The sequence below is a fragment of the Podarcis pityusensis genome, assembly GCF_964106645.2.
Source record: "Podarcis pityusensis genome assembly, chromosome: 4".
NCBI lineage: Eukaryota > Metazoa > Chordata > Lepidosauria > Squamata > Lacertidae > Podarcis > Podarcis pityusensis.
In genome coordinates this window covers 54,984,727-55,010,873 of record NC_138027.1, presented here as the reverse complement: position 1 = coordinate 55,010,873, position 26,147 = coordinate 54,984,727, and the positions used below count along the sequence as shown (strand labels likewise).

At 39.8% G+C, this 26,147-nt stretch overlaps 1 protein-coding gene across 8 annotated transcripts in view; it reads left to right on the top strand.

Annotated features, from left to right (window-relative positions):
• The window catches only part of ERG (ETS transcription factor ERG), a 117,962-nt gene that overhangs the window by 53,243 nt on the left and 38,572 nt on the right, over positions 1-26,147 (top strand). Inside the window, exon 1 of one of the 8 annotated variants that reach the window (XM_081004459.1) lies at positions 20,058-20,194. The exons of 5 other annotated variants lie outside the window; for them this stretch is intronic. In XM_081004459.1, coding sequence (XP_080860585.1) covers positions 20,177-20,194 — 18 coding nt within the window. In that variant the 5' untranslated portion in view covers positions 20,058-20,176. Of the gene's footprint in view, positions 1-20,057; positions 20,195-20,391; positions 20,595-26,147 lie in introns of those variants that run through there. 2 more of the 8 variants (XM_081004461.1, XM_081004462.1) reach the window with 2 other exon arrangements.

The following is a 26,147-nucleotide window of genomic DNA, read 5'->3' as shown; positions in this document are numbered from 1 at the left end:
TTGGGGAGTGGCACGTGCATAAAAGTAGTCACAATCCATACCTATCCTGTCATTTCTTATGAAATACTGCATTTTGATGGCATTTCCCAAAGCAGCTACAATCCAGATTGAGAAAAATAATGGTAATGTAAACACAGCCTGAGTCTGTAGTGAAATGGCAATACAGCTACATTCCTAAAATTCTTAAGGACCTAATAATATTTTTTTTTTAGAAAAAAGAAATATTCACAAAATTGCAAACACCACTTTTTATTCAGTCACTGAGTAATTATAGAACTTAAATAAAGAAGCACCTGAACTGTAGCTCTCCCTAACTGTAGCATTTTACAGGCATTGGATCAAAGCTAATAAATAACCTATTATTTCCTCTTCTCTTCTGCTTTAAAGCAACAGTAAAAAACACACACCTAGTACTGCACTGACCATCTAAAATGACTAATATGGCAGAAATATAAGGTGGTACCAATTGGTGTCCCTGTGCAGAAGGAAAGCATCTGTCAGTGGAATATGGATGGAGGCAGTTCCCTCTCTCCCCTTCTTCTCCCACCCCCCACAATATACTTTGCATGGTTGGGTGTTCACCAGGAGAAAATTTTGCAGCACACAGGGGGCTGCAGGGGGAAGAAGAATTGCCCCAAAATGGCCTCCCTCCCTGTTTCACTAATGGATGCCTTTGGTCAGTGAACAGACACCAACTGGACACCCCCCATAAAGAACTGTACTACCACATGTCAGTCTTTCTCTTCTTCCTGGTAATGCCATGTATAATGCACATGTATAATGTGTGAGCTGGTATTACTTGCTGGTAGGGAAGTGTGCAATGCAACAGTGCCACTGTACAATATTAGGAAGCAAGAGGGTAAAGAAACATGGAGTTGCACGGAACCACTATTTATTTGTGCATTGTCGGCTAGTCTTTGACCTTGCAGGATGGATGTTCAGCTTGTATCATGTTCTGTATAAATATGATTTATAATTAGTAACACACACACTTATTTTACTGTGGAATTTCTCGCTCTGATAACCCTGTTTTACCCAGCTTGTTGGATTTGCACTGATTTCTCAAATCAGCTTATATTCAAGAACTTTGGCTTAACTGTCTTGTGAATCAAGCCATATAACAGAGGCCTGTTTTAGTGCCTCTGGCTTCAGAAACAGAGGAAAATTGTTCCATAGCCAAAAGTGTGACTGACTTGGCTGAGCAAAGAGTTTCCTCTGTATTCCCTTTAAAAAAAAACCAAAAAAAAACACCGCATGTGGTTATAGTTTAAGATCATTATTTAGTTGAGAGACCAAACCCTATCAGAAAATGCAAGAATATTTGCATGGTCAGTACAGCTAACATGATCTTTAAGCATTTTATTGCAGGAATGCAAATTCTACATTATATGACAGGTGAAGAAAATTCTGCATAAAAGGAGAGAAAGCTATTGAAATTCTTTTTTCTGAAATGCCTAGCTGCTGTCCATACATGAAAGGTTTTAGTTTTGGCATTTATAGAGCATCAAGTCAATGCTTATCAGTTTCATTGTATCATCTAATGTGATGACACCAAATTGGTCATCTAATGTGATGACCAACAAATGCTGGTGACTGAGGACTTGCTATTTGACTTATTATGATGTTTGGCCTAAACAAAAAGAAAAATTGAGTATTTGATAATAATAAGCATATAGGAACATGTATAAAATTTGTTAGATTTGCTCCCTTAATTATGCAATGAATAAAATATAATAACGTAGCAAAATGCATATATTTTAGGAGAGTTGCATTCATAGCAAGATTTCTTAGATGAATTGCAAGTTAAATTGAATTAATACATTAGAGTCAGAATCCTCTATTTTGTATTACAGTTACTGAAGCATCTACAACAGAAAATTCAGAATATGGCAATTCCAGACAACTTTTATAATTAATATACCTTTTGTTTTACAATGCTGTGTTTTGTAATCTTTTATAAGAATCTATATTGGTTTCTTCAAATAATTGTTTCATAATGTGCTGCTAGTTCCACTTCATTTCAAAAATAACTCAGAAGGAAGTTTAAGCAGGGATATACCTAAGGATTGACGAGGTTGGCTTCCAAGGGTGCAGGCACAGGGAGGCACAAGAATCATACCTCTCCATTCTAACTTGGAGTGGCTAAGAGTCCATCTGCCCCTGTGCTCCCCAGGCCATTTCCCCACTACTTGGGTAGTCGGGCGAAGCACAGAGGCTACTCTGGGCACCTCGGTGGAGGAATCAAGTTGCTGCCATGAACCATCATAGCAGCCCTATGGGGCCTCCTCCCTAGTCACCTAGCAGCACTATTAAAAATGTGAGTAGAGCACCTAGCAGGGTTCAGAGGGAAGAAAGACAGAGAGTGTGGGTGAGAGTTGCAGGAAGGGGAAAAAGGAAGGAAGGAGACAGAAGGGAAAACAGTGAGCAGAGGAAAAGAGGCAGGCAGCTGAACAGACGGGAGGAGGAAGGGAGATGGAGCAGAGAAGATCTGACCTTACCCAAATGGCTGTGGAGGAAATCACTGGTGGAGCACGAAAGGCAGCAAAAAACAAACTTTTTTAGTTTCTGGTCCATGGTCTCTTCCAGCTTGCCAATGGTGCAAGGAGCCTGAGTTTGTCTGAGTTTGAGACTGCAAAACCATGCAAACATTAATGTCTTTCCCTTAATTAATCTTGCTATTTTGACATAGAATGATCATCTCCACCAACACTGCAACCATGTCACAGATGTAACAGTCATTGAGGTTACCTGACATTTTGATGACCTTCCAAAATGTGGTTGATATAGACATTGTTAAGCCTGTAGTAAAAATGATGTAATTGTCTTGTAAACAGCTTGAGAAACCCCACTGAAATACATAAGTCCGATTGCTAGCATTTATGAACAAGGTCCCCCACCTACAAAACAAAAAAGTACATTACAAGATTATCTTCATTGTTTGATGCATATATTTTAAAATAATTTTTGGAAAGCCCACAAAGAGGCTCAGAATAAATAGCTGGTTGTTGTGAACAAGAGGCACTTAACTGCAAAAATCTTATGATGGTTAATTAAAAGGCTTCATTAGCTCAGTTCGTAGTCCCTTGCAGTGTTTATATTTTTAGGGAGAAGGAAACTAACTACTTGGTGAAGATGGATTGGTTGACGACGCCACTTTATGCACAAGTTGCACATGGAAGGAGATACAGTTTACTAGGGTCACTATCCCAGTGACAGTAGAAGCTCAAATTAGTTACAAACATGCTTAGTGGCTCATGCAAGCACACCACTTTGGGATCTACTGCTGTGTAAAATATGCTAAAATAGCCCTTATTTCCTATGTAAGAAGTGACAGGTGAATCTCTAGTAGTGCACACAGATCTCACATAGATATTGTGGGGTCAATACTCCTTTAGGGAGAAGAAATAGCCAGAAGTATATTAGAAATGAGCAGCAGCAGAAAAGGTGTGAGGGAGAACAAGCTGGAAAGTTTACTAAAGGCTACAAACACAACATACTTTTAACACACGTTTCTCCTCTGCAAGTCTCTTGTGAACTGTGGTTTACCCCTTTACAGAGCTACAGTTGCTAGCACCCTCAACAAACCAAAGTTCCCAGGATTCTTCAGGGAGGAAAATGTGCTTTAATGCTCTTGTACTAGAACAAAATGAAGTGTGTGTAGTTAGAGTGCAGCAGTTTCAGAGATTGCTTCCTTATACAGGAAACACCACTGATTTCAGGGTCATAGCCCATGAGACAACTTCTGAGAATTTGAGGGTTACCTTGTTTTTTATGTGAGTCTTTCTCTGGGCTCATGATATCACACTGCAGCCAGTGTTCCTAACGTCTGGGCTCTTGACACAATCAAATTTTTTTGTCTTCCTTTCATAGTGCATTAGACTCTGCTTTATTTAGCATCAAGAATCAACCTCTTTTTCCCTTTCAGTGGGAATTTAGTGATACGTTTGTAAACTGTGCAGGTTGGCTTATAAAAATATTAATAAATTAATAGCAGCATTCTAGGGGGGGGGGGACCTTCAAAATCCTGAGTTGGTTTTGAATTAGACTTTGTTGGAAACAGCTATTATTTTCTACAAATAACGTAATTATGGACTTCCATTTAAAAATTAGAAAAACCAAAACTCATAGCTCTAAAATTCAGGTTTAATATTTCTAAATTTTGATGTTCACCCTTTCAATAATGCAAATGAAACAATTTATCGTTGACTTGAATTTCTTGAAGGTTGCCTTGATCTGTAGTATTGACAGGCTGAAATTAAATTTTCTAAGTATGGCCATTTTTTCCATTCAAACTTTTAGAAATTCCTAAACAAACAACAAACAGAAATTGAAATTTGAAGAGTGATAATCTTTGATTTGTTTCTTCGAAAGCAGTCTTTGCTTTCATGAAATCATTTCAACAGAATAGTGTTTTTCAATTAAATCCTCAGAGGTGATGTAATATGGCAGGCAGGTCCAACTTCCAAGAAAATGTGATCTACTCCCACTATAAATAAACTGGCAGTGATCTACCCATCAAAGTTGTTAAGCTTTTTTTCAGGGGGGGGATCAGGGTCACGTGATTGAACAGGAGGATTGACCAGGGACACGCCACGATCAATCGATAGATCTCAATCGACCTGTTGGACGCCTCTGTAATATGGGATGTAGCCTTAAGTTAAAATAGCTTTTCTTGCTGCCTTGGGCTCAATGCCGTCTTCTGTACAATTATGGAAGACGATCGGGATATAAATTAAGAAAAACAAATAATAAATGTGGGGACTCCTCCCTCAGGTTCTCTCAGGACTCCCCCTCCTTCCTCACCACTGGCACCCTCTAACAGAAACTCAGATGGTCGCTGCTGACCACACTGCAGCCAAAGCAGCAGCACTAGAAATCAAGAGGGGAGTACAGTGGTACCTCGGGTTAAGAACTTAATTCGTTCTGGATGTCCGTTCTTAACCTGAAACTGTTCTTAACCTCAGGTACCACTTTAGCTAACAGGGCCTCCTGCTGCCGCCACAAGATTTCTGTTCTCATCCTGAAGCAAAGTTCTTAACCCGAGGTACTATTTCTGGGTTAGTGGAGTCTGTAACCTGAAGCGTCTGTAACCTGAAGTGTCTGTAACCCAAGGTGCCACTGTACTGGACCCCACACCTAGTTTTGCAAGGGGGGGGGACCCTTGGGGACAAAAAACAGCTCACTAAGAACTGAACATGCTCAGCATCCACAGACTGTTCTCCCTCCCCCCCCCCCCCCGCAACTGATGAAGTGAGAGAGTGCAATACCCTGCTTGAGATCCTTAGAACTTGTAGTATCCCGGAGGAGGACATGGTAAGGTGGCAAGAGCCCCACATAGGAGCACTTGGGCAAGAAGTTGAGGATACTTGCAACATGTTGCTTTCATCCTCTGACCTACTTTTGTCGACCTACAGAACTCTAGTGTGCTTCAGATAATGTCCACAACTACTAACTGCCAGTATAGCTGCTTGATATTCTTCTTGGAAACCATTCAGCCTTCAAAGCTGGCAAGCATACCTTGTGTCATGATGCACATCCTTTCGCTTTGCATAAGTGTTTCTTTTAATGAGGTAGTGCAGTGCAGCTCATTGAAATTGAAAACACATGATATGCCCCAGGCGAAAGAAAGGCAATAACTGCACAGATTTTTGAAACGGACTCGTCATACCACAGGCTACCATTATAACAGAAAAAACAACAAGAATTCTAATATAGCTGTCTGCCCAAATATATTAATTTAAATTGAATGGATTTTATGATATTATAGCTGTGAGGCACAATGTCCTACTTGCAAGCATCTTCAAAACCTTTTTTGGAAGGCTCCCTTAAAATAATCTTGGTTTGCCATTTGGATGGCATGTGCATTTGGGAACTTGCCACCTCAGCTCTCCCAGAAAATAGCTTTTTATCATTTGGGTGACATTTCATGGGATTAAACCCACAAGTGATGCAAAGGAACTGCTTAGGGTTCCATACTGAAAAGCCTAAATCTTAGTTATACTTTGAGGAATGAAGTAGCTAACTTTTCAGATGATGCTGAATTACTTAGGACAGTGAGAGCTGAAGTGGACTGCAAAGATCTCTCCAAACTGGGTGAACAGGCAACAAAATGGCAAATGTGATTCAGTGAAAATCAGTGTGAAGTGATGCATGTTTAGGCAAACAAGCCTAACATTAAAATATACACTGATGGGATCTGAACTGTCTGTGACTCTCTGTAGTGGCTGGGTGGGGTGGGGGTGGGGGGCTAGTAAATGATAATGTCAACAGAGTTACAGTGGATGTGAAAAAGGCCAATTCCATGCTAGGTATTGAAAATAAGACTTTCAGTATCATAGTTTCTTTATGGATACATGGGTAATACAGTATACAATTCAGAGTGTTCCATTTTATATTGCAATCTTTCCAAACGTACAGAAAAGTGCAACCAAAGTGATAGAGCTTAGAATAGCCTCTGTACAAGGAAAGACTATGTAACTGAAGCTTTTTAGTTTAGAAAAAAAAGACTCATAGAGATTTATAAAATAATGCATGGTATCTGCAAGGTGAATAGGTAGATTTTCTTCTTGTAACATTAAAACTCAGGGACCCCTAATAACACTGATGGAGAATTGAATCAGGACAGGGAAACACTTTTTGACGTAATGCATAATTAACATGGAATTTGCTGCCATAAGCTGTGGGGATGACCGTTAGCTTAAAAGGGTTGGTTGGCATCCATCTGTCTTGGGAGACGATGGAAATGTGCACCTTTGGGGGTGAAGTCAAACTGTTGGAGAGTTACAGCGCCTGCTGTGGCTGTAGAGACCAATATGGGAGAGGTGTGCTTTGTTGCAGCTGGGGCAGATGAAAATGTCTGGTTGTGCTACTACAGGTGACCATGGCAGATGGTACACCAGATGATAAAATATCCAGAGTGGCTGTAGCACAGCAAAAGCAAGATACAAAGAAACATTTGTGGTATAAAAAGTTGTTGAATTTCAGTAGGAAGTTACAGGATATGCACTGATTGAAAGTACAGCACTGCAGCCACCCCAAAACCCGTGCAGGCACAAACACTGTTACAAGTGGAATCACGTGTAACTGCCCCAGTAGCATCATGAACACAATCATGCTGAATGTGCAATAAAAGGGAAATCTGCAGGGGCCCTGTGACTTAGAACATGGCAGCTTCCTGTGTTTATATATTTTCACCTAGAATACTTCTGTACTCTGTATCCTTTCACTGCCCTGCTGTTGACTCGTTTCTCGTATCTGTCCTGAGGCTGAAATGGCATTCCATGAACGTTAGACAAGCTCAGCTTTTTATTCTGAGTTCACAAACTTTCCTTCTGAATACAAATATTCTGCCTGACCTCAAGTGCTAAGCACTTGTTTGACAAACACATTCAGTTCCCACTTGCCACCAATCCACTTGGCTTGCAAGTTGAATCAGAAGCTGTCTGCACTAAATATTAAGAAGTTACAGTGGGCTTCTCCATCAGCATTCTTACATCAGGGCCAACTGTTGAAATGTTTTACTAGCACATTTCTTTAAATTCAAATATATTGTGCTAAAGCTAAAGTGTCATCAAATCCAGAGACTTATCGAACATTATCTACAACTTTTCTCTCTCTTGACTTTCCATGTCCTCTGTGCTTGTGTTACTGATCACTAGACCTGCAAGATTAGAGGCTTGGGAAAGTATGTGAATCTGCTGTTCTAAGTAGTGCTGGAGGATACTCAAGCTTGTGTTGGATCTGGGTGTTTTCCAGCACAATGTTCTTGTTTATAAGGCCTGCTTGGCTTTTATAAAGCAGCAGCTTATTTTTTCTATTATTGAGGCCTCGAGCTGTAACTCTCAACGGGCCACGTCCCAAGTAATTTTGAGGGCTTCCAGCAGCCACTGATTTGAGTGAGATCAGTGGAAAGTGCACAGCACACTATCTCCCTCAGGATTTAGTTCATGGTCTTCTGCTTCTAGAAAGGGAGTTTAGCAACATCACAGCACTTGCTGTATCTCTTCAAAACTCAGGAACCACAAAACCCAACCTCTTGGCAACCGATTAAAACCATTTAGCAAATTTTAATGCAATTATGTGGGTTAAGTCAAATATTGCATTCCATGTTTTTCCCTCCTAGAGAGACTTTGAGAGAGCAGGCAAACTTTGCTTTGGCTAGTTAGATTACATTTATAATATTGTGAGAAATGTGTTTGCTTAATAAAACACTGGCATTAACATAGCCTGCAAAAACATAGCTCTTAAAACCTACTTCTGAGCTGCTGCTACTGCCCTGACTAGGTGCTCATAGTGGAGAGCATAGAGATGCTGGCAACCACAAGGTGTTGCTTGTCTCCTCATTCTTGTGCTAGAACTCAACACCGGACACACCCCTGGTATGGAAGGCATCATGAGCTCTGCCGTGCTGGAACTCCCTCCTTGTCTCTGCCCATCCAGGTAGCCCAGAGAATCTGAGCTGGCACAGCAGTGCTGCTCTTGTGGTTTTTTTAAAAGAAATGAGGTGGTAAGGGACTCTGTTGAAGCTCCTCAACAAAGAATTGTACTCTGGAATGCAGCATCCTGTTTATTCCTCTGCAGCTGAAGGGACCTGATAGAAAGAGCTGGACTGCAAGAGAAACGGATGCATAATTTTAAAAATCTGCTATTTATGATTTGCATAACAGAAGAGTCAGTGAAAACGACAGAGGGCCAACTTTTTTATTGCAACTCTGCAAGTGCATGGCAAACAAACAATTTCCTCAGTTCAGACATGATGCTTCTCTTGCTATCTTTTATTATGCAAAACGTGCCATGTTTATTTCACGCTTTACTCCCACAGAATGAGAGAGGATGAACAGAAGCACAAAATGCATGCAAGATTGAAAGTTTTCCCCAGAGCATAATGATAGGATATGACCTAAGAGTCACATGCTCTTTGCCACCATATAATTTATTTATTTTATTTTTTGCATGCATATCCCACCTTTCCTCCAAGGAATTCAAGGTGACATACACACTCAGCTCCCCCCTCCCATTTTATCATCACAATAACCCTGTGAGGTAGGCTAGGCTGAGAATGAGTGACTGACCTGAAGTGACCCAGTGAACTTTATGTCCAAGTGAAGATTTGAAACCTGGTCTCCCAGATCCTAGGTCTTTTCAAGGCCAGTGCAATACTGCAGATTATGACAATAGGATGGTGCCACACTTATTGTACACAAGCACTTATTTATCAGTGAAGAAACTTTCAAGACTGGGCCATTTGCATTCACTGTGTAATTTATGAACTGTTTTTCTTAATCCTCCTTCCATTGCCCTGTTCCTAAGACTTGTTACAGCATCAACAGAAGTATGGAGTCCCAATCAAGGGGAGTAATAATACTGCTCTATTTTGCCTGGCTGGAGTACTGTGTCTAGTTCTGGGCACCACAATTTAAGAAGGATACTGACAAGCTGGAACATGTGCAGAGGAGGGTGACCACGATGACCAAGCATCTGGAAACCAAGCCTTAAGATGATAAGTCGAGGGAGTTGGAATATATTTAGGTAAAAGGAGACTAAGAGGAGATATGCTAGCCTCCTTAAAATATCTAAAGGGCAGTCACATGGATGATGGAGCATACTTCTTTTCTCCTGCTCTGGATGGTAGGATCCAAATTAATGGATTCAACTTACATGAAAGGAGATTCCGACTAAACATCAGGAAAAACTTTTCGGCAGTAAGAGCTGTTTGACAGTGGAACGGGCTCCCACAAGAGGTGGTGGATTCTCCTTCCTTGTAGCTTTTTAAGCAGAGGTTGGATGGCCATCTGCCATGTATGACATAGTAGAGATTCAAACCAAATGAATAAGAATGGGCATTCTGATTACAGTGCTAATAATAAACACAATAAACTATGGCAGTACACTGATTTTGCTCTGGCATTTGGCATAGTAGGCATCTTTTGCAAATCATACACTGCTTAGAACTGGATGGAGACGAAGCATGAGAAGTGTAGAACCTTGTAGCAAGTTGTGCTAGGCAAATCCTGTGTGCCTACTCTTTTGCAGAAGCCTGTTATAATGAACTTGTAGATGATCAGTGGCCAAACAGACTTGCCAAGCACATCAAACTGCTTTGTGTTGTGGAGGTTTCTCTGTATTCCATGGTAGATATAAATGATTTTTGGATCACAGCATATGAAGCCATTGGGAGATGTGACAGATCTGAAACAAATAATGAAATCTGAGTAAAAGGAGGGGGGACTTAAATATGAGGGGTATGGGGAAACTATTTTCCCCCCTTCTAATGTAGGCTTTGCTCTACTGAGTGCGTACTGCTAGGGCTTTTGCTCTGTGGCTGGGGGGAGGGGACTGGAGAACAGCTTGCATTCATGGCTCTTCACCTTTAAGCTGCAAATAGGAACCAGCTGCAGAAGCCCCTTGCTGGACTGTAATAATTAGAGTACTGCTTCAAAGTGGTACTTGAAGATGTAGTTTCACTTTACTGCAAAGTAATTGTTTTCTGAAGCTAGCTCAGTATTTCACAGAGTGGACAGTATGTAAGTGTGTTGCCTGGAATATACACTCCTTTGGAGAGTCAAGTTGAGAAGGAGCAGAAATAAGCCTTCAAGCAGCTCAAATTTAGGTCAAGTATTGTGAATATTTTGTATGTGTGTGTCAGAATTTGTGGTGAAATAATCAGGATTGCTGATTATTCTTAGAATGCTTCATTAAGAAAACCGTTTGTTGGTGAGCTGGTGTTGAGTAGAGTGCTGAATATGACCAAATGGATTGGACGCTATAAAACCAGCCTTGGGCCAAAATGGCCTACTTTTATTTATTGGAATCAAATAAGCAGATTTGCTATGACTTCATTTTCCATCAAGATTACTAGGTGCAAATGCTATGAAGTTTGGTGCCAGTGTGTGGTCTCCTGTTCAAATAAGTCAAACGTAGAGCTGTTTTTTGTTGCTTCAGCATCAGAACAGGTTGTTGTGACAGAAAATAGTTTTTAACTATTTGTGTTTGGAAAGAGCACTGCTAAGCATACTTGTAGGAAAGAAAATTGGATCTGCATGTTCATTGCATAAGTTCCACAGCACGTGTGAGGGGGAGAGAGAATCATGGTGGCCAAAGGGTGACAGCTTTGAATTATTATGAATGATCTGGATTAGTCCCAGCCTTTCTGGTTCACTAGGATCTATATTCAAATATTTCACATCTGTTTCATGTTTTCAGCCACTAAGAAGTACAAACTGTATACTATCCCAGTATTGGGCGTCTGTCTGCTCCTATAAAGAATTTAGCTTGTTTCAAAATAAATGTGGTTATTCCTGCCCTCCAAATTTGCAGATTAAAGTTATAATCTTATGCAAACGTGGAAGCAAAATAAATTGAATTCATTAAGGTGTTACTTACCTGTAAATATATACATGACCCAATATGTAAACCACACAAATATGAAACAGACAAATCCAGCCAAGATGGGTAAAGTATAAATTATAAAATTATTAGTATTAGTATTAAGTTACTGTTTGATACTCAAACAGTATCAGTAACTTCCATAAAAGATTAAAGCGGACTTGGTCATGGATTGGTGGAAGGAGTCTAGCATGGAGGGATGTGTGTGCTTGAAGTCAAAGACAAAAAATAGGATAGGGGTGCTGACCCAAAACTTCTTTGCAGGGTGTCTAAAGAGCATGGGTAAAATGATAGAGCCTGCCATTTGCATATAGAAGGTCCCATATTCGCTCCCCCACAATATTTAGATATGGCTGGGAAAGAGTCTTGTCTGAGACCCTGTAGTGACAACACTGAGCAAGATGGATCTCTGATCTGTGTAAGGCAGCCTTTGCTTTTCTGAAAATGCATTACAGGGAATTAATTGATCCAGAGAGGGCTAGGGTATATGTTGGAAGAAGCCCGTACAGGTCGACTGGGTGGATAGAAGGCAATATTTAGTTTAGCAGAGCAAGTTGAGGGCAAACAATGGAGTCAAATGCTGTTGTGAAATAAGGGAGAATTTATATTCTCAGCCTGTTCCAGTGGCCTAATCACTTCAACTAAATCTTTCATTTTAGAAGAACACTGAGCACCATCTAGTGACTAAAACACATATTCACATTCAGCTCTGCAGATTTCAAATTGGCTCAGATTCGGACAATTTCCATTTGAAAATACCTGCCATCTTTCTTCACTATTATGATATACAGACTGTGAAGCTAATCATATTTACTTGTAAGTAAGCACACCTGAAATTACCTTGAAACAGACACATTTAAATGGTTCCATTGCCCAGATTTTAAACTTATTAAAGCTTATTTATGAAGATAACTAGAAGAAAGTTCTTTTTAAAATTTATTTCTTTAGTATCACAGCTAATTATAAATTCTGATACAGTACTTTTCTGTTTAAAGAAAGGCCATTTCTTTAGAATCAAAGAAAAGGGCAGAGGATTAATAACCATGATAATTCACAAAAGTAGCATTATGAAAATAGAGATCCTTTTACTTGAATACAGTGTAGTTAAGATGAAGGATTAACCCTGACTTCTTTCCAAAACTAGTAATGTTAAATTTACTTTAACTAACATAATATAGCTTCAATTAGTTATTAGTAGAGCTTAACAGTAGTTTTTACTGTTTAATTAAACTTCACTTGAACTCTTCTTAGGCAGCATTTTCAGCTTGGGGTTCCCAGATGCTGTTACACAGGAGCTTGTAATCTCTGACCATTGGCTAAAGTAGATGATGGGAGTTGTAATCCAACAACATCTGGGGAACCAGAGTTGAAGAACACTGGACTAAACCAACCCCCATCAACTTCGTCATCTTTCCACAGAGATGTGGGGATTGGACCATACACTTTTGACATGAGGATTACTCCTCTGTGGAAATACTACAGAGGGAGGAGTAGGAAAAGGTTACCTTATATTAACGATAAACCCTCAGGGACAACCTGGAATATGACTGTGCTTGTGAGAACAGCTATACTAGACCTTAAAACTGTCTAGAAACCACCAAGTGTTTAAGTGGCAGAAGAATCTGACATGTTTGGGGAATAAGCTTGAGGAAAAGAATGGTCTAACTCAGGTATCCTCAAACTCGGCCCTCCAAATGTTTTGGGACTACAACTCCCATCACCCCTAGCTAACAGAACCAGTGGTCAGGGATGATGGGGTCTAACTACAAGACAGTATCCAAAGTATGCAAAGAGGCCAACTCTCATGAAGCGGGTTGGACTTGGTCCAACCCTGCAGATTCCATTCTACCAGCATTGGGCAGTGGAATCATGATGTGATCCTGGCCCTACTGCCATGCTAACTTCTATCCTGCCTGCTACAGTCATTAACATTTGGCCTGATTTCATCCCAACGCTCAGTGTCCTTTCTGTTCCTTTGCTGCTCTTCTGGGTCACATAATGCACCTACCAGGGCAAGGATGCAATTACCGTACACATATTTAGCTCAACAGATATGTAAAAAGCCCAGTAGAACTTGTAATATATATACTGCTTTTGTTTTGTTTCATTTTTGCTGTATTTAACCCCCCCAAAAAAGTATATGAGTGGTCACTTGTATTCTGGCAAAGTCTTATAAACGTATGGTTTTATTGACATAAAATTAATACCTCCTAAGAAAAAATCCCAAAAACAGTTTTAATTTTTTTAAATTAAAAAAAAAACCCTAAATCGTCCCCAGGGTCTCCACATCTCCTGGAAACATTTGAATCTAAACATACCTTTTCCCTTTAGCAATCTGTCACTAATTGCTTAAAGCCATTTATAAATGGAACTTTGAAAGCATAAACATTTACATTCTTATTTTTAAAAGAATAACACTTTGCTCTTTAAAACTGAATGTATAACTGCTGTACTTTTTTTTTTTAAAAAAGTTTAATCTCTGAAACATAATCACAAAAAGAAAGGAAAAGACATCTCAGTTTCCTGGCTGGGCTTGAAACTTGATTAGAAAGTGTTAAGTACAGAATTAAAATAATGTAGAATAGGTTAAAAACACACCGTGTTTTGTAAGAGGGATTCAGGTGCATACCAGAATTTTAGGCATAAACAATTAAAGTGGATTAAAGCACTCTGTAACACTAACACAACAAATTACTTTAAAGTAAGTTGACTTTTTGCGGTTAAGAAAATGACAGCAAAATGCACGGAAAAATGTGGCATGAAAGAATAACCCTTCAAGCAAATGAGAACAAATGCTAATTGTCGCAAGCAAATAAGAACAAATGGTTAATAAAAACCTGGTACTACCTAACCTTCACATAGGGATGGAAGGATCTGTCAATTTTGGTTCTCTCAATTTCTCATGTTTCCAGTCTTAAATTCAGTTCTCCACATTTCAGCAGCCATTTGTAATTCATTTTTTTAAAAAGAAAATCCTCATGAAAATTCACCAGCATTTTAGTGCAAATTTCTCCTAAGTGTCCTGACTCCCATTCATGGTTGCACCATCATCATCATTACTATTAATATTAATTAATTGGACTATTGGCTGGATTATTGCCAACATCATTATTCCAGAAGTCACTAAATTGTCCAAACATAGGTTACAATGTATGCAATCAGCGGTTATGTCAGAGCTCCAAGATACAAGGTACAAGCCCAGACATTATCCTAACAGCTGACATGCCCCCTGAACTCTCCTTCTGAAGACCAGGATGGTCAAAGTCATTCGTGCAGTTGGTGTCCCGAGCCTTGGACTGGGCAATCAAGCATGCACTCTTGTGAGAAAGCTGGATTTCCTTGCACTGGCACAGCCAGCATTGCATCCTTGGAGACAGGGTAGAGTTGATATGGCTGGCTCACTGTCCAGTCTCGCCTGAGATAACTCCCTAGAGGTGGGAAATGCATCAAGAATGGGAAGTGGTGGTGAAGTAATGTCAGGCAGATTCTCCTCTGTGCTTGGGATGTCCAACAGTACTGAGGACAGACTTCCTTCTGACAACCCGCTCAGCATCATTTTATACACCTCTATCAAACCCACACACCCAACTTGTCTTTAAAAGTAAAGGTAAAGGGACCCCTGACCATTAGGTCCAGTCGTGACCGACTCTGGGGTTGCGGCGCTCATCTCGCTTTACTGGCCGAGGCAGCCGGCGTTTGTCCACAGACAGCTTCCGGGTCATGTGGCCAGCATGACTAAGCCGCTTCTGGCAAACCAGAGCAGCGCACGGAAACGCCGTTTAGGTTGGCAGGAGCTGGGACCGAGCAATGGGAGCTCACCCCATCGCGGGGATTCAAACCACCGACCTTCTGATCGGCAAGTCCTAGGCTCTCTGGTTTAACCCACAGCGCCACCCGCGTACCCAACTTGTCTTTACTCTAAATTAAAAAGTTTCAAATGCTTCAACACTTACTCATTTGTGTTTCCCCTTTTCTATACCTTTTCCAACTCTACAATATCATTTTGGAGGTGAAGCAATTAGAACTGTACACAGAGAAAAGAGCTCATGTGGTGGTTCAATGAAGAAACATAGGAATGGGGAGCAGGATTCAATGGATCAAGGCAATTTTAAAGGATTTTTTGTGATTCCCCCCCCCTCTCTTGTGCAGCACCCCACCACCATTATTTTGGAGGATTCCCAAAGATGTGAAGCTCACATCGGTCATCATTCTATTGCATCAGTGGAGGGACAGCAATTGGCTACAACTCTCTGTCTTTTTTTCCAGTTTTTAAAAATATGCTTTTTTGTTTTGTGCTTTAAAATATTCAATTCTAAAAAAAAAAAAAATATCAGTTATATTTGCTTCGTCAGATACTTTATTTAGAAGTGGAAGGGTGGTTACATATCCTGAGAAAATAAATGCAATTCAACAGTAGATACTTTTAAAATATTAAACAATATTTAAACAATTCCCTTAGGAATTCTGTGTTACTCTGTATCTAAAACAATGAGGAGATGGAGTTCAATTTGAGATTGAAGAGTAAGAATGCATGTTTTTGTTGTTGTAAATATTATGTTAGATAATCTTCATCTACAAAACTGGAATGGACTTTTTATGTTTTATCTTTAGAGCACAAAAAGTTTCTCTTGCGTTTGGTGAAATTGTCTCAGGTCAAGTATTGTACAATGTTTTGAACTGGGTTTTCTTACCCATTGTTTAGAGATGAAAAGGGTAGAAAATAAACAAACTCCAAGAAATAACATTGTTCCTCATTCTTCCACTTTCTTACTCATCACAGTGAAAACAGTTATTATACTACCTTTTAACTATTTACAGTTTTCTTGATTTTTATCATAAATCGGTAATGTTTACGTTTGACTTCTTTGAGTTATCTAATTCGGTGAAGCTCAGAATCTGTTAAAAAGAAAAAAGAGGAAATTTTAAAACTTCTTATATAGGAAGCATGATCTAAAATACAAATTATGTATGAATTTCAAATACAGTAGTACCTAGGGTTAAGTACTTAATTCGTTCCGGAGGTCCATACTTACCCTGAAACTGTTCTTAACCTGAAGCACCACTTTAGCTAATGGGGCCTCCTTCTGCTGCCACGCCACCGGAGCACGATTTCTGTTCTCATCCTGAAGCAAAGTTTTTAACCCGAGGTAATATTTCTGGGTTAGCGGAGTCTGTAACCTGAAGCATATGTAACCTGAAGCGTATGTAACCCGAGGTACCACTGTATTTGGGACTGACACATTTTTTAAAAAAAATCTAAATGCTTGTCTCCATTCCAAATAGTTTGACAGATAATGTATACATTGTATACACTTTTCTTTACTTAAACTCTTTTGTGTTGCCTTAAAACATGGGTTATTTTGGCATTCTAATTCTTTAGCACCATTTCCATGCAAAGCAGCAAATGGATTCTCAATAAAATATAGAGGCTACTATGAAGGAAGGCTACTATGGCTGAAGTGTGGCTTCGCTCAGGTCTGCCTCCAACTTATTTAAACCAGCTGCACTTGCATTCAGCAGCACAGTTCCACCTGCCCCACCCTGTATGTTTTGGCCCTGCCTGAAGGTAAGCAGGTACTGTGTGTGTGTGTGACCTTGCTGTGGAGTTACTTAGTCACTGTATTCGGGGCCAGGGAAGAATTTGCCTGCATGCAAATTGGGCCTGTCTGGGGGATTTGCCTACCACTTTAACAGCAACTGTCACAACTTGCTAGTGGGAAAAAGGCATTGAGTTGGGCCCTTTGTCTAAGCGAGGTAGTTGGGAAGGAGCCCTACCCCACTACTGATAATCAAAGTATCAGGGCACCCCAGTAAAGGGGTCCAGGGGGAAGGTGTCTGTCTGAATGCCCAGGCAGGCACTAATGGGTCGTAAAGGTAAAGGGACGCCTGACCATTAGGTCCAGTCATGACCGACTTTGGGGTTGTGGCGCTCATCTTGCTTTATTGGCCGAGGGAGCTGGCGTACAGCTTCCAGGTCATGTGGCCAGCATGACTAAGCCGCTTCTGGCAAACCAGAGCAGCGCACGGAAACACCGTTTACTGCCGGAGTGGTACCTATTTATCTACTTGCACTTTGATGTGTTTTCGAACTGCTAGGTTGGCAGGAGCAGGGACCAAGCAATGGGAGCTCACCCCATCACGGGGATTCGAACCACTGACCTTCTGATCGGCAAGTCCTAGGCTCTGTGGTTTAACCCACAGTGCCAGAACTCCCCAAATGGCACACTGGAGGGACTGCCCTGTTATCATTTATTTATTTATTTTTAATTGAATTTATATACAATACTGCCCTATACCCAGAGGTCTCAGGGCAGTTCACAGAAAAGATCAACATAAAACCCTCAATATATATATAATCAAAATAAAAACAACAACCTAATAACACGCCCGCCTCCCCAAAAGAGCCACATTTTAAAAGGGCATATTTGATGTGTGTAATGGAGGGATCCGTAACCCACATAGCTGTCAACTTACAGATTTGAAAATAAGGGACCAGCAGCCTTGAAAATAAGGGACCAGCAGCCTCACCTGTTCCAGGCACTCCAGTCTTCCTGTCCTCCTGCAGTCTGGTCAAACTCATGCTGGTAGCTTCGAGAACACTGTCCAACCAACTTTGTAACCAGAGGTTCAACTGAATAGAATCTGAATCACATGCACCACAAGGCCTATGCAGCCTCAACTTAAGATGGCTCCCCGGCCTGGCTTTGCACTGCAAAGTTTGCAGCAGCACGTGCAACAAAATGGCGTCCAGCATTCAAAAACCCCCTCAGCTTGTATTAACTAGCCACACACAAGGCATGCAAGCTCCACCCCCAGTCATTCTTAGACTTCTTATTGGGTGAGCAACACAGCCAAGCAACACAGTTGGAGCCTCCCTCTTCCCTGGCCGGCAGGGAGGGAGGGAGAGGTGCTGCTTCCTTTGAAATTTAAGGGACATCCACCAATAAGGGACAGCAGTGGGACATGGCGCTGGAATAAGGGACTGTCCCTTCAAATAAGGGACACTTGACAGCTATGGTAACCCAGGATTGACCCTGATGAAATATCCAGCCAGCAATCGGACTGGTTGATACAGGATGCATACCCAATGCCTATGCCAAAGCCTACTGACATCTGTCAACAATAAAGTTGTGGCCATTTCAACCCCAAGGTGCAGTCTCATCATTTTTTTACTGTTTCCTGCATCTCAGGTCCAGCAACCTTAGGCTCACTGTGCCTGGGTCTCCAATGCCGTGTTCACGCTAATGAAGGAAAAGGCAAGCAAAATTAAGTTTATTCTATCTAGAATACACAGTTTGCACATATGTTAATATCTCAGTGTGGATCATTATTTTCACACGGAAAGAATTCTGTTATACCTTTCACTGTGAGGACAGCTCCATTGAAGCTGCCTATGGTGGCCATGTGTCCCACTTTATAGATGGCAGTCCTCTATTTGAAGACATCCTCTATTTGAAGGGCTGTTTGGTACAAGTCTGGCTTAACGATAAAGACGCACAAGAAAGCCCTGAAGCTACCCATTAACATCTGCGTAGATAGATTAGCATATGCAAACCTGTAGTTTCTATTTTGGTGAGGTGATACATTTCCTCTTTTTCTTTTTCTTTTTGATGATGCAGAAGTGGGAGCAAACATGCACATCATGTACTGACACAAGTGTCTGGCATTCAGGATACGTTTAGGTTCCCTGAATCAGACCAGTGTACACAAAGTGGGTAATGTGTGAGAGAGGTGGAGCCAGCATTCTTTTCCCCCCTCTGCCTCATGGGAAAGTTTGATTATGATGATGCATGCGAGACAGAAGATCCAGTGCGCAGCGCTGCTATTCATCAAACACTGGGACATAATCAGGTTTCCAACTATGGTACATAAGCATTTGAATGGTTAGTACAATTTCCCTTCTGTAACACTGCCCCACCCCATCCCCATTCATACATTTTCCTGACATGAGTCCAGCTTTATTGAAAATAAGCCTATTAAAACAGATCTGGAAGGCTATAAACAGACAATAGGTATTGAGTTCACCACTACAGCGGCCAAAGGGAGCTGCTTCAGGGTGAGCTAAAACCAGAGGCTGTACTGAGTTCAAATTCTCCCATACGTGGACTTCCATCCTTTCCCTTTTCAAGGGAAAGGGACACCGTGGTAAAGGGCATGCTTTGCACAAAACAGGTCCCAGGTTCAATCCATCACATCTGAAGTTAAAAGAATTTGGTAGCAGCAACTCTGAAGAGCTGCCGCCATTTGGACGAGATGGACAGACAGATTGACCTGTTATGAAGGCACTTTCTTATGTAACAGAAAAGTTCGGTGTTGTTGGTATGCTTCTGTCCTCTGACATTAGTAGGGTTGCAGCAATTTACCCCAAGCCTAAATTTGGCCCTAAATCTTTAATGCCCTGGGGAGCCCCATATCAAATTTGGCCCAGTTCATGCGACATCTGCATCCTGCTTCAGTGTGGCACACCATATTTACTGCACATCATATCACACCTGCTGACACTGTCAAAGCCAATTGACATTTATAAAAAAAAAAATCTTGTAGCTGCATATCGTCAAGAAAAACAACATTGTTTTAGGACCTCTTATCTCTTAGCTCCCAAATATCCTGTTTCTTCAAACTGCAGTAGCCAGGACCAATAGAAACCTCTTCCTGCCACTGGCTGACTTCATTTCCCAGAGTTAGCACAATCTCATCCGCTCTAAATAACTTCATCAAAACTCCTTTCTGGTCAGAGTGAAGCAATAATTATTATTGGTAATTATTAGCGATCAATAACCTAGATCACATTATGGCGAGTACTATTAAGGTAAGAAAGCGAATGCCTTTTTATTAGACTTTTTTTAGAATTGTTTTTTTTTTTTTAATTTCCTTTCTAAACACCAGTAAGGTAGAATTGGGCAACACCCCCGCAGCCACAATAGAGGACAAGTAGATTTCCTTTGTACTGCCTAGTAAATTTCCTTTTTCCTACTCCCTGTCCACAAGCCTTAAAAACTTGAAACTCAGAAAAACTTGGGTGTTTTTTTTAAATTCACCATTCCGTGCTCTGGATTATACTTGCAAAGCCCTATTGTGGGAAGAGCTTCTGAATTTTCTTGTTGTCTTCGTTTTTAAAACAAATTTTGGATATGTATCTGATTTGGACCTTGGACTGCTGTAAGGGAACGGGGGAGTGATTGTTGAGAAATTAAGTGATATGTTTTCAGGTGCTTTTAAACATTTCCTTTATTTATATGGAAGCAAACATATTTAAATAGAAATTTAAATTTTGCTCCCGTTTGGATATTGTTGATTTTGTTTTATAGATATTTTATCTAATATTCAACAGCTTTGTCAAATGTCACTGAAATAATGATAGCAATTTAGTTAACTTTTTAGAATGCTTTTTTGGTTGTTGTTGTTTTTAATTTGAAGGTAATAAAAATTTGTCGAGGTTTATGACTTCAGTCTGAGCATTATTCTTAGCTACTTTTAGAACAAACTGTGCAAGGTGACAGTTTTGTGGAGGTTTCGATTATTTTGTTGTACATATAAATAAGCAGTTTGTGCCTCTGTAGTAAGAAGTTTTGTAGCTCATGCTACATATTTGACAAAAAGCTAATTGCGGAAGAAACAAGCCCTGTGTAATTAACAGCCTGATGACACTGATATAGGATTTATATTGATGAACTCTCTTTATATGGCTACATACAGAGATGCACTATTTCATTCACAGCATTAACTTTCTTTATACTTTTCTGAGGCTTTACATAATATATTAGCAACCAAACCAGAATAAACAGCACAATCCTAGCCATGCCTCCTCACTCCTTCTGAATTCATTGGAGTTTTACTCCCAGGTAAGTGGGGCTTGGGCTGCTGCTCTAATAATTTAAACTGGTGTTTGGTTTCACAATAATGACTGTTTTACTTGGTTTGTTATTATTTATTAAATGTTTTGTATTCCCAAGTACTGAAAATACTTTCATGGAGGTAATATTAATTGTGGGGTTTGAAAACACTCTTCTCTCTTTTCTAGTCAGGGATGTTTTCATGATTCTGCCTAGAGAACAAGATCCAAATTTGCTTTGCATTGATGCATTGAAAATTAAATGTGTGGAACCCATATAGCAAAAAATGAAAAATTCAACTATATCAACCTTGTTGTGAGCATCAAGCTTGAAATGAAGATCTTAAGTCTTTTAGGATTGGATTTACAGATGCATAGTTTGATCATGTCAAGACAAACAACTAGCTACAGATGGGATCTTTGATTGGGTCAACTTGTTTAAACTAAAAATAGCTTGCCAAGTCTGTTTACTGTCTCTACATTGTTGTTGCTTTAAAAAAACAACCACAATACACTGGTGAGCATTGTGTTTAAAGTTGATGACATACTTGCATGTTTTTTGGCATTCAATTTGCTCTTGCTAGCTCCTATTAGTACTATATAGGACCAAACATGTTAACAATTAATCTAACCGTGCAATTGCCATTTTATTAGTCAGTACTTCTAGAAGTTTAGTCACATTGTTCCTTTTCTTTCTTTCTTTCTTTCTTTCTTTCTTTCTTTCTTTCTTTCTTTCCAACAAAACTTTGGAGTTCGATACCTTAGAGAGGAAAAGTTCTTAATTCCTCAGTAAACATTTTATTTACAGCTGAAATTGCATCTAAAATTACACACATATATGTGTTTTGGTTTTACTGATGGTGATGGGACTATGAGGAGAATTAAATGTATTTCTGTGGGTTCAAAATTAATCTGTACTGTAAGAAGTATAATAAGCTATATTCTCAGTTTATAGGCATTGTTGTGTGGTTGTTGTTTTGCAACCTGATGATTATTGCTTCTAAGAAAAGATGAGAATTCTAGTCAATTTGCATTTAAAAAATACAATTTGATCTGTCCCAAGAAGTATGGGTATCCCAATTAATACCACTGTGCAATTAGCCTTTACACACACTAATCTTACCTCAAAAACAAAATCAGTGTGTGTCGTGGTATTGCTTAATAGGCATTTTTAAAAGCCCATTTCAGCACCTAATGCTCTATGAAGTCCTAGGTACTACAGTGTCAATATGACATAAAAATAATAAACATTGGCTTTATTAGTCAATATTGACATCAATTTATAGAGGCATGCAAGCACATACATCATGCTTTAAATATGTGAAACCAGACTTTGTCATATGCGCATAATATAAATTAAGTGCTGAACCACGGATCCTGAAGTAGTTTCATCCATTTCCACCAGGCTTTAGTGGGACTTTTTGCAAACAGTTTTCAAACTGCAGTCTTGCTAACATAACCACTACAGCCATAAAGCCTGGAGTAGGAGTCATATGTATTTTGTCTTTTTGAAGAATATTAACCCCAGTTGCTTTTGATAAGGGTGCAAACTGCTTTGTGGCAGATGATTATGAAATGATAATAGTTTTTTGGTGGGGATGTTTTGCTATAATTCAGTATGATGCATGGATTGCACCCCTATTCCATTTATTATATCTTATTCCTGTATCCTTATTTAGATCAATTGGATCTTCTCATTGCCATCTTTACAAGCCAATTTAAAATGTTGGTACAAACGGGGGAGTTTTTGTCTGGTTATCAAACTGGGAAGCTTACAGGCCCTTTTGTTATTCTAACACTAATTGCAAGCAGAAGATTAGTATAGTGTACAGATGGCATATATAAACCCAGTGACTGTAGACACCTTATAATCTGTAAAAGGAACAGAAAGTAATACACATCAAGCTTTCATTTTCGTTTAGCATAGAAGTCAATATTGCTAGCTGATTAGAGTAAAAATAATTATCCTGATGTTTCTTTTTCCTTATTCAAAAATGGTGGGATAAAGGTTTTAAAAAATGCCTGCCTTCAATTTTTTCATCAGCAGGCTGTGCTACCTTGCTTCCCTTGGCAGATGTATTTACAGTTTTGTAATAAAACATATTTTAATGAGTACTGCATTTTCTGAAATGGCATACTGCATACATTTGTGGCTAATTTAAGCCACCCAATATACCTTGGACCATGTAAATAGCCAGCTTTTAATTGCTAGTTTCCTTTTTTGTGGTTGGTTAGGACGCTCTGCTATTTGAGATAAAATGTCTATGTAATTAGAATAGTAATGTTTGAGGTTTCAATAGTCGCTAGAGTTATCTAATTTGATTTCTGCATGATTCCTTTGCTGACAATATCAGTTTATGTAATTCAATCTCAATTACAATAGCAACATTTGTTTATTTCTAGTATAAAAAAGAATGTCCTGTATTTCTTAGATTATATAGCTAATTCAATTAAGGAAAATTGGCCCATTCAGAGAATGGAAAACATTTCTATGAGAAGGTAGGTTTGATTACAATGCAACAGAAGTCAGCAGTATGCAATTCTTTTTGTTTCTCACCCTTATTTTTGCTAACATCATTGTAGACTGCATGAAAACCGGAATAAAAGGTTTTCACTCCTTTGCTGTGTAGCTTGTCAGATAGCTTATGCATATCCTTAACTCTCATCTGGTAAATGGCAGTCCAATTAAAATGCATGAACACAATGGAGAAATAGCTAGTAAAGCTTAAGTGTCATTGAAATATATGGGACTGAGGCACATGGTTAAGAGGCATGTCTTTTTAATGTTCTCTGTACTGTACTACTTGGTAAGGTCTTGGACACCCTGGAACTAATGAGCCTTTGTGATGCAAATAAGTATAATAAGAATTTTGTTTCATTTAGTTTAACAGTTTGCTTTGACATTGTGGCAATCCATAGTATGGTCCTGAGTTCTTTTTAAAATAAGGATCAGGACCATAATTGTTTCTCGTTTAGAGATAAAAAAAAGCAATCAATAATGCACTTGAATCAGGGCCGGATTTAGGTTTGATGAGGCCCTAAGCTACTGAAGGTAATGGGGCCCTTTATATGTCCAGCTGTCCTTTGTCAACAACAAACTGTTGCTGCTTTTTTGTGTTATATGCTAATTTATGGACCTAATAGGTATCTAACGCCATTTACACATAACAAAATATGACTTTTATCAAAGTAGTTGTTGAACTGAAATACAATTAAGAAGTATATTAATAGTGAAATACAATTAAGAAGTATATTAATAGTGAAATACAATTAAGAAGTAGTATATTAATACTGAAATAATTATTAAGCTCTAACTTAAAAAAAACTCCTTTACATTTTGGGGGGGCCCCCAAGAGAGTGGGACCCTAAGCTATAGCTTGTTTAGCTTATACGTAAATCCTGCACTGCACTTGATGTATGTAGCAGGAATGAATTTTCTTTATAGCGTACTAAATCTTAACTCTTTTTCAGACACTCTTAGCCAGTGTTCCATAAGCACATGAGGTAGGGAATTGGGGATGAATGCCCCAGCTCTAGATCGCTGTTCTCATCGCCTCTCAACTTTGGAAGGAGACTATGTGCAGCAGGGGGTTTTTTGTATTGGACAAGGCACTCCACATTCCAAAAATCTGGGAAATCAGGGTCCCAGAACATGTAGTGAGCCTCCATGGACACAAAATGATCCCTGGTGCAAAGGTTTGCATTCCACGACTTGGAAGGTGAGGAGGATAGTGCTGGTGGGGAATAGAGTTAGCCTGCTCATCTCCACTTCTACACTCTTATCTTTGCTGAACACCCAATAACAAAGCCTAAAAGGGCTTATTCTTGATTAGACTAAGGATGAATTTGATCCAGATATTTGGCTTTCAGGCAAATGAGAGTCTCCAAGTACAGAGCAGATGATAAAAAATGCCTAGTGCTTGGTTTATTTTCCAGTAGCATCATATTTACATAGAATGCTTTTTAAGAGGTGTGTGAGATTCAACGAGATTTAGCAAACACAGGATTAAACTTTCCAGTCAGAGGAGAGATGTAGGTCTGAAAAGCAATGCAAGGGCTCTAAAAAATGTTGAGGAAAATAATACTTCTTAAAAAAACTACAAATATCCCAATGTTGGATTGTACAAAACTACAATCCAGTCTTACGAATAAACATGAATGATGAACAGAGTCAAGCAGAAGAATCCAAACTCCTGATCCGGCATGCTGGAAGAAGATCGGATGGAACAGAGGAGTACTTCAGCCCTGCTTGGCTCCACCATCATCCACAGGCAGAGATGCCCCAACAATGAGAAGCACCCCAGTGCCCTCCCCAAAAGCTGGCAGCAGCAACCAGTATAAACCCCCCAAATGGGATGGGGAGGAGGCAGAGCAGGGCTAGTGTATGAACTGTTAGGTCCTGAACCAGCCCTGCTGCCAACCCATTCTTCTTTGTTTTGCCACCCTATGAAAAGCTTGCAGAAAACTAGTTCAGTGTGGTAAAAGAGGAAAGAGAATCTTAGTCATAGTCCACTAGAATAATGGTTTGAGTTTTCTCATATTTTTGTTGCGAACGAGCCTGACCCCTGATGTGCTGTCTTCTCTTCCCTGCAGCCTCAAGTATAAGTCAATCCCAGTTATATATAGGTAAGGTAAAGGGACCCGTGACCATTAGGTCCAGTTGTGGCTGACTCTGGGGTTGCGGCACTCATCTCGCTTTATTGGCCGAGGGAGCCAGCATACCGCTTCCGGGTCATGTGGCCAGCATGACTAAGCTGCTTCTGGCGAACCAGAGCAGCGCACAGAAACGCCGTTTACCTTCCCGCCGGAGCAGTACCTATTTATCTACTTGCACTTTGACGTGCTTTCAAACTGCTATACTTTGGTGCTAAAGAGTCTTATATGGAGTTGTAAGCAGTAGAACAGCGCGGACTTAGCAGACAGGCAAAAG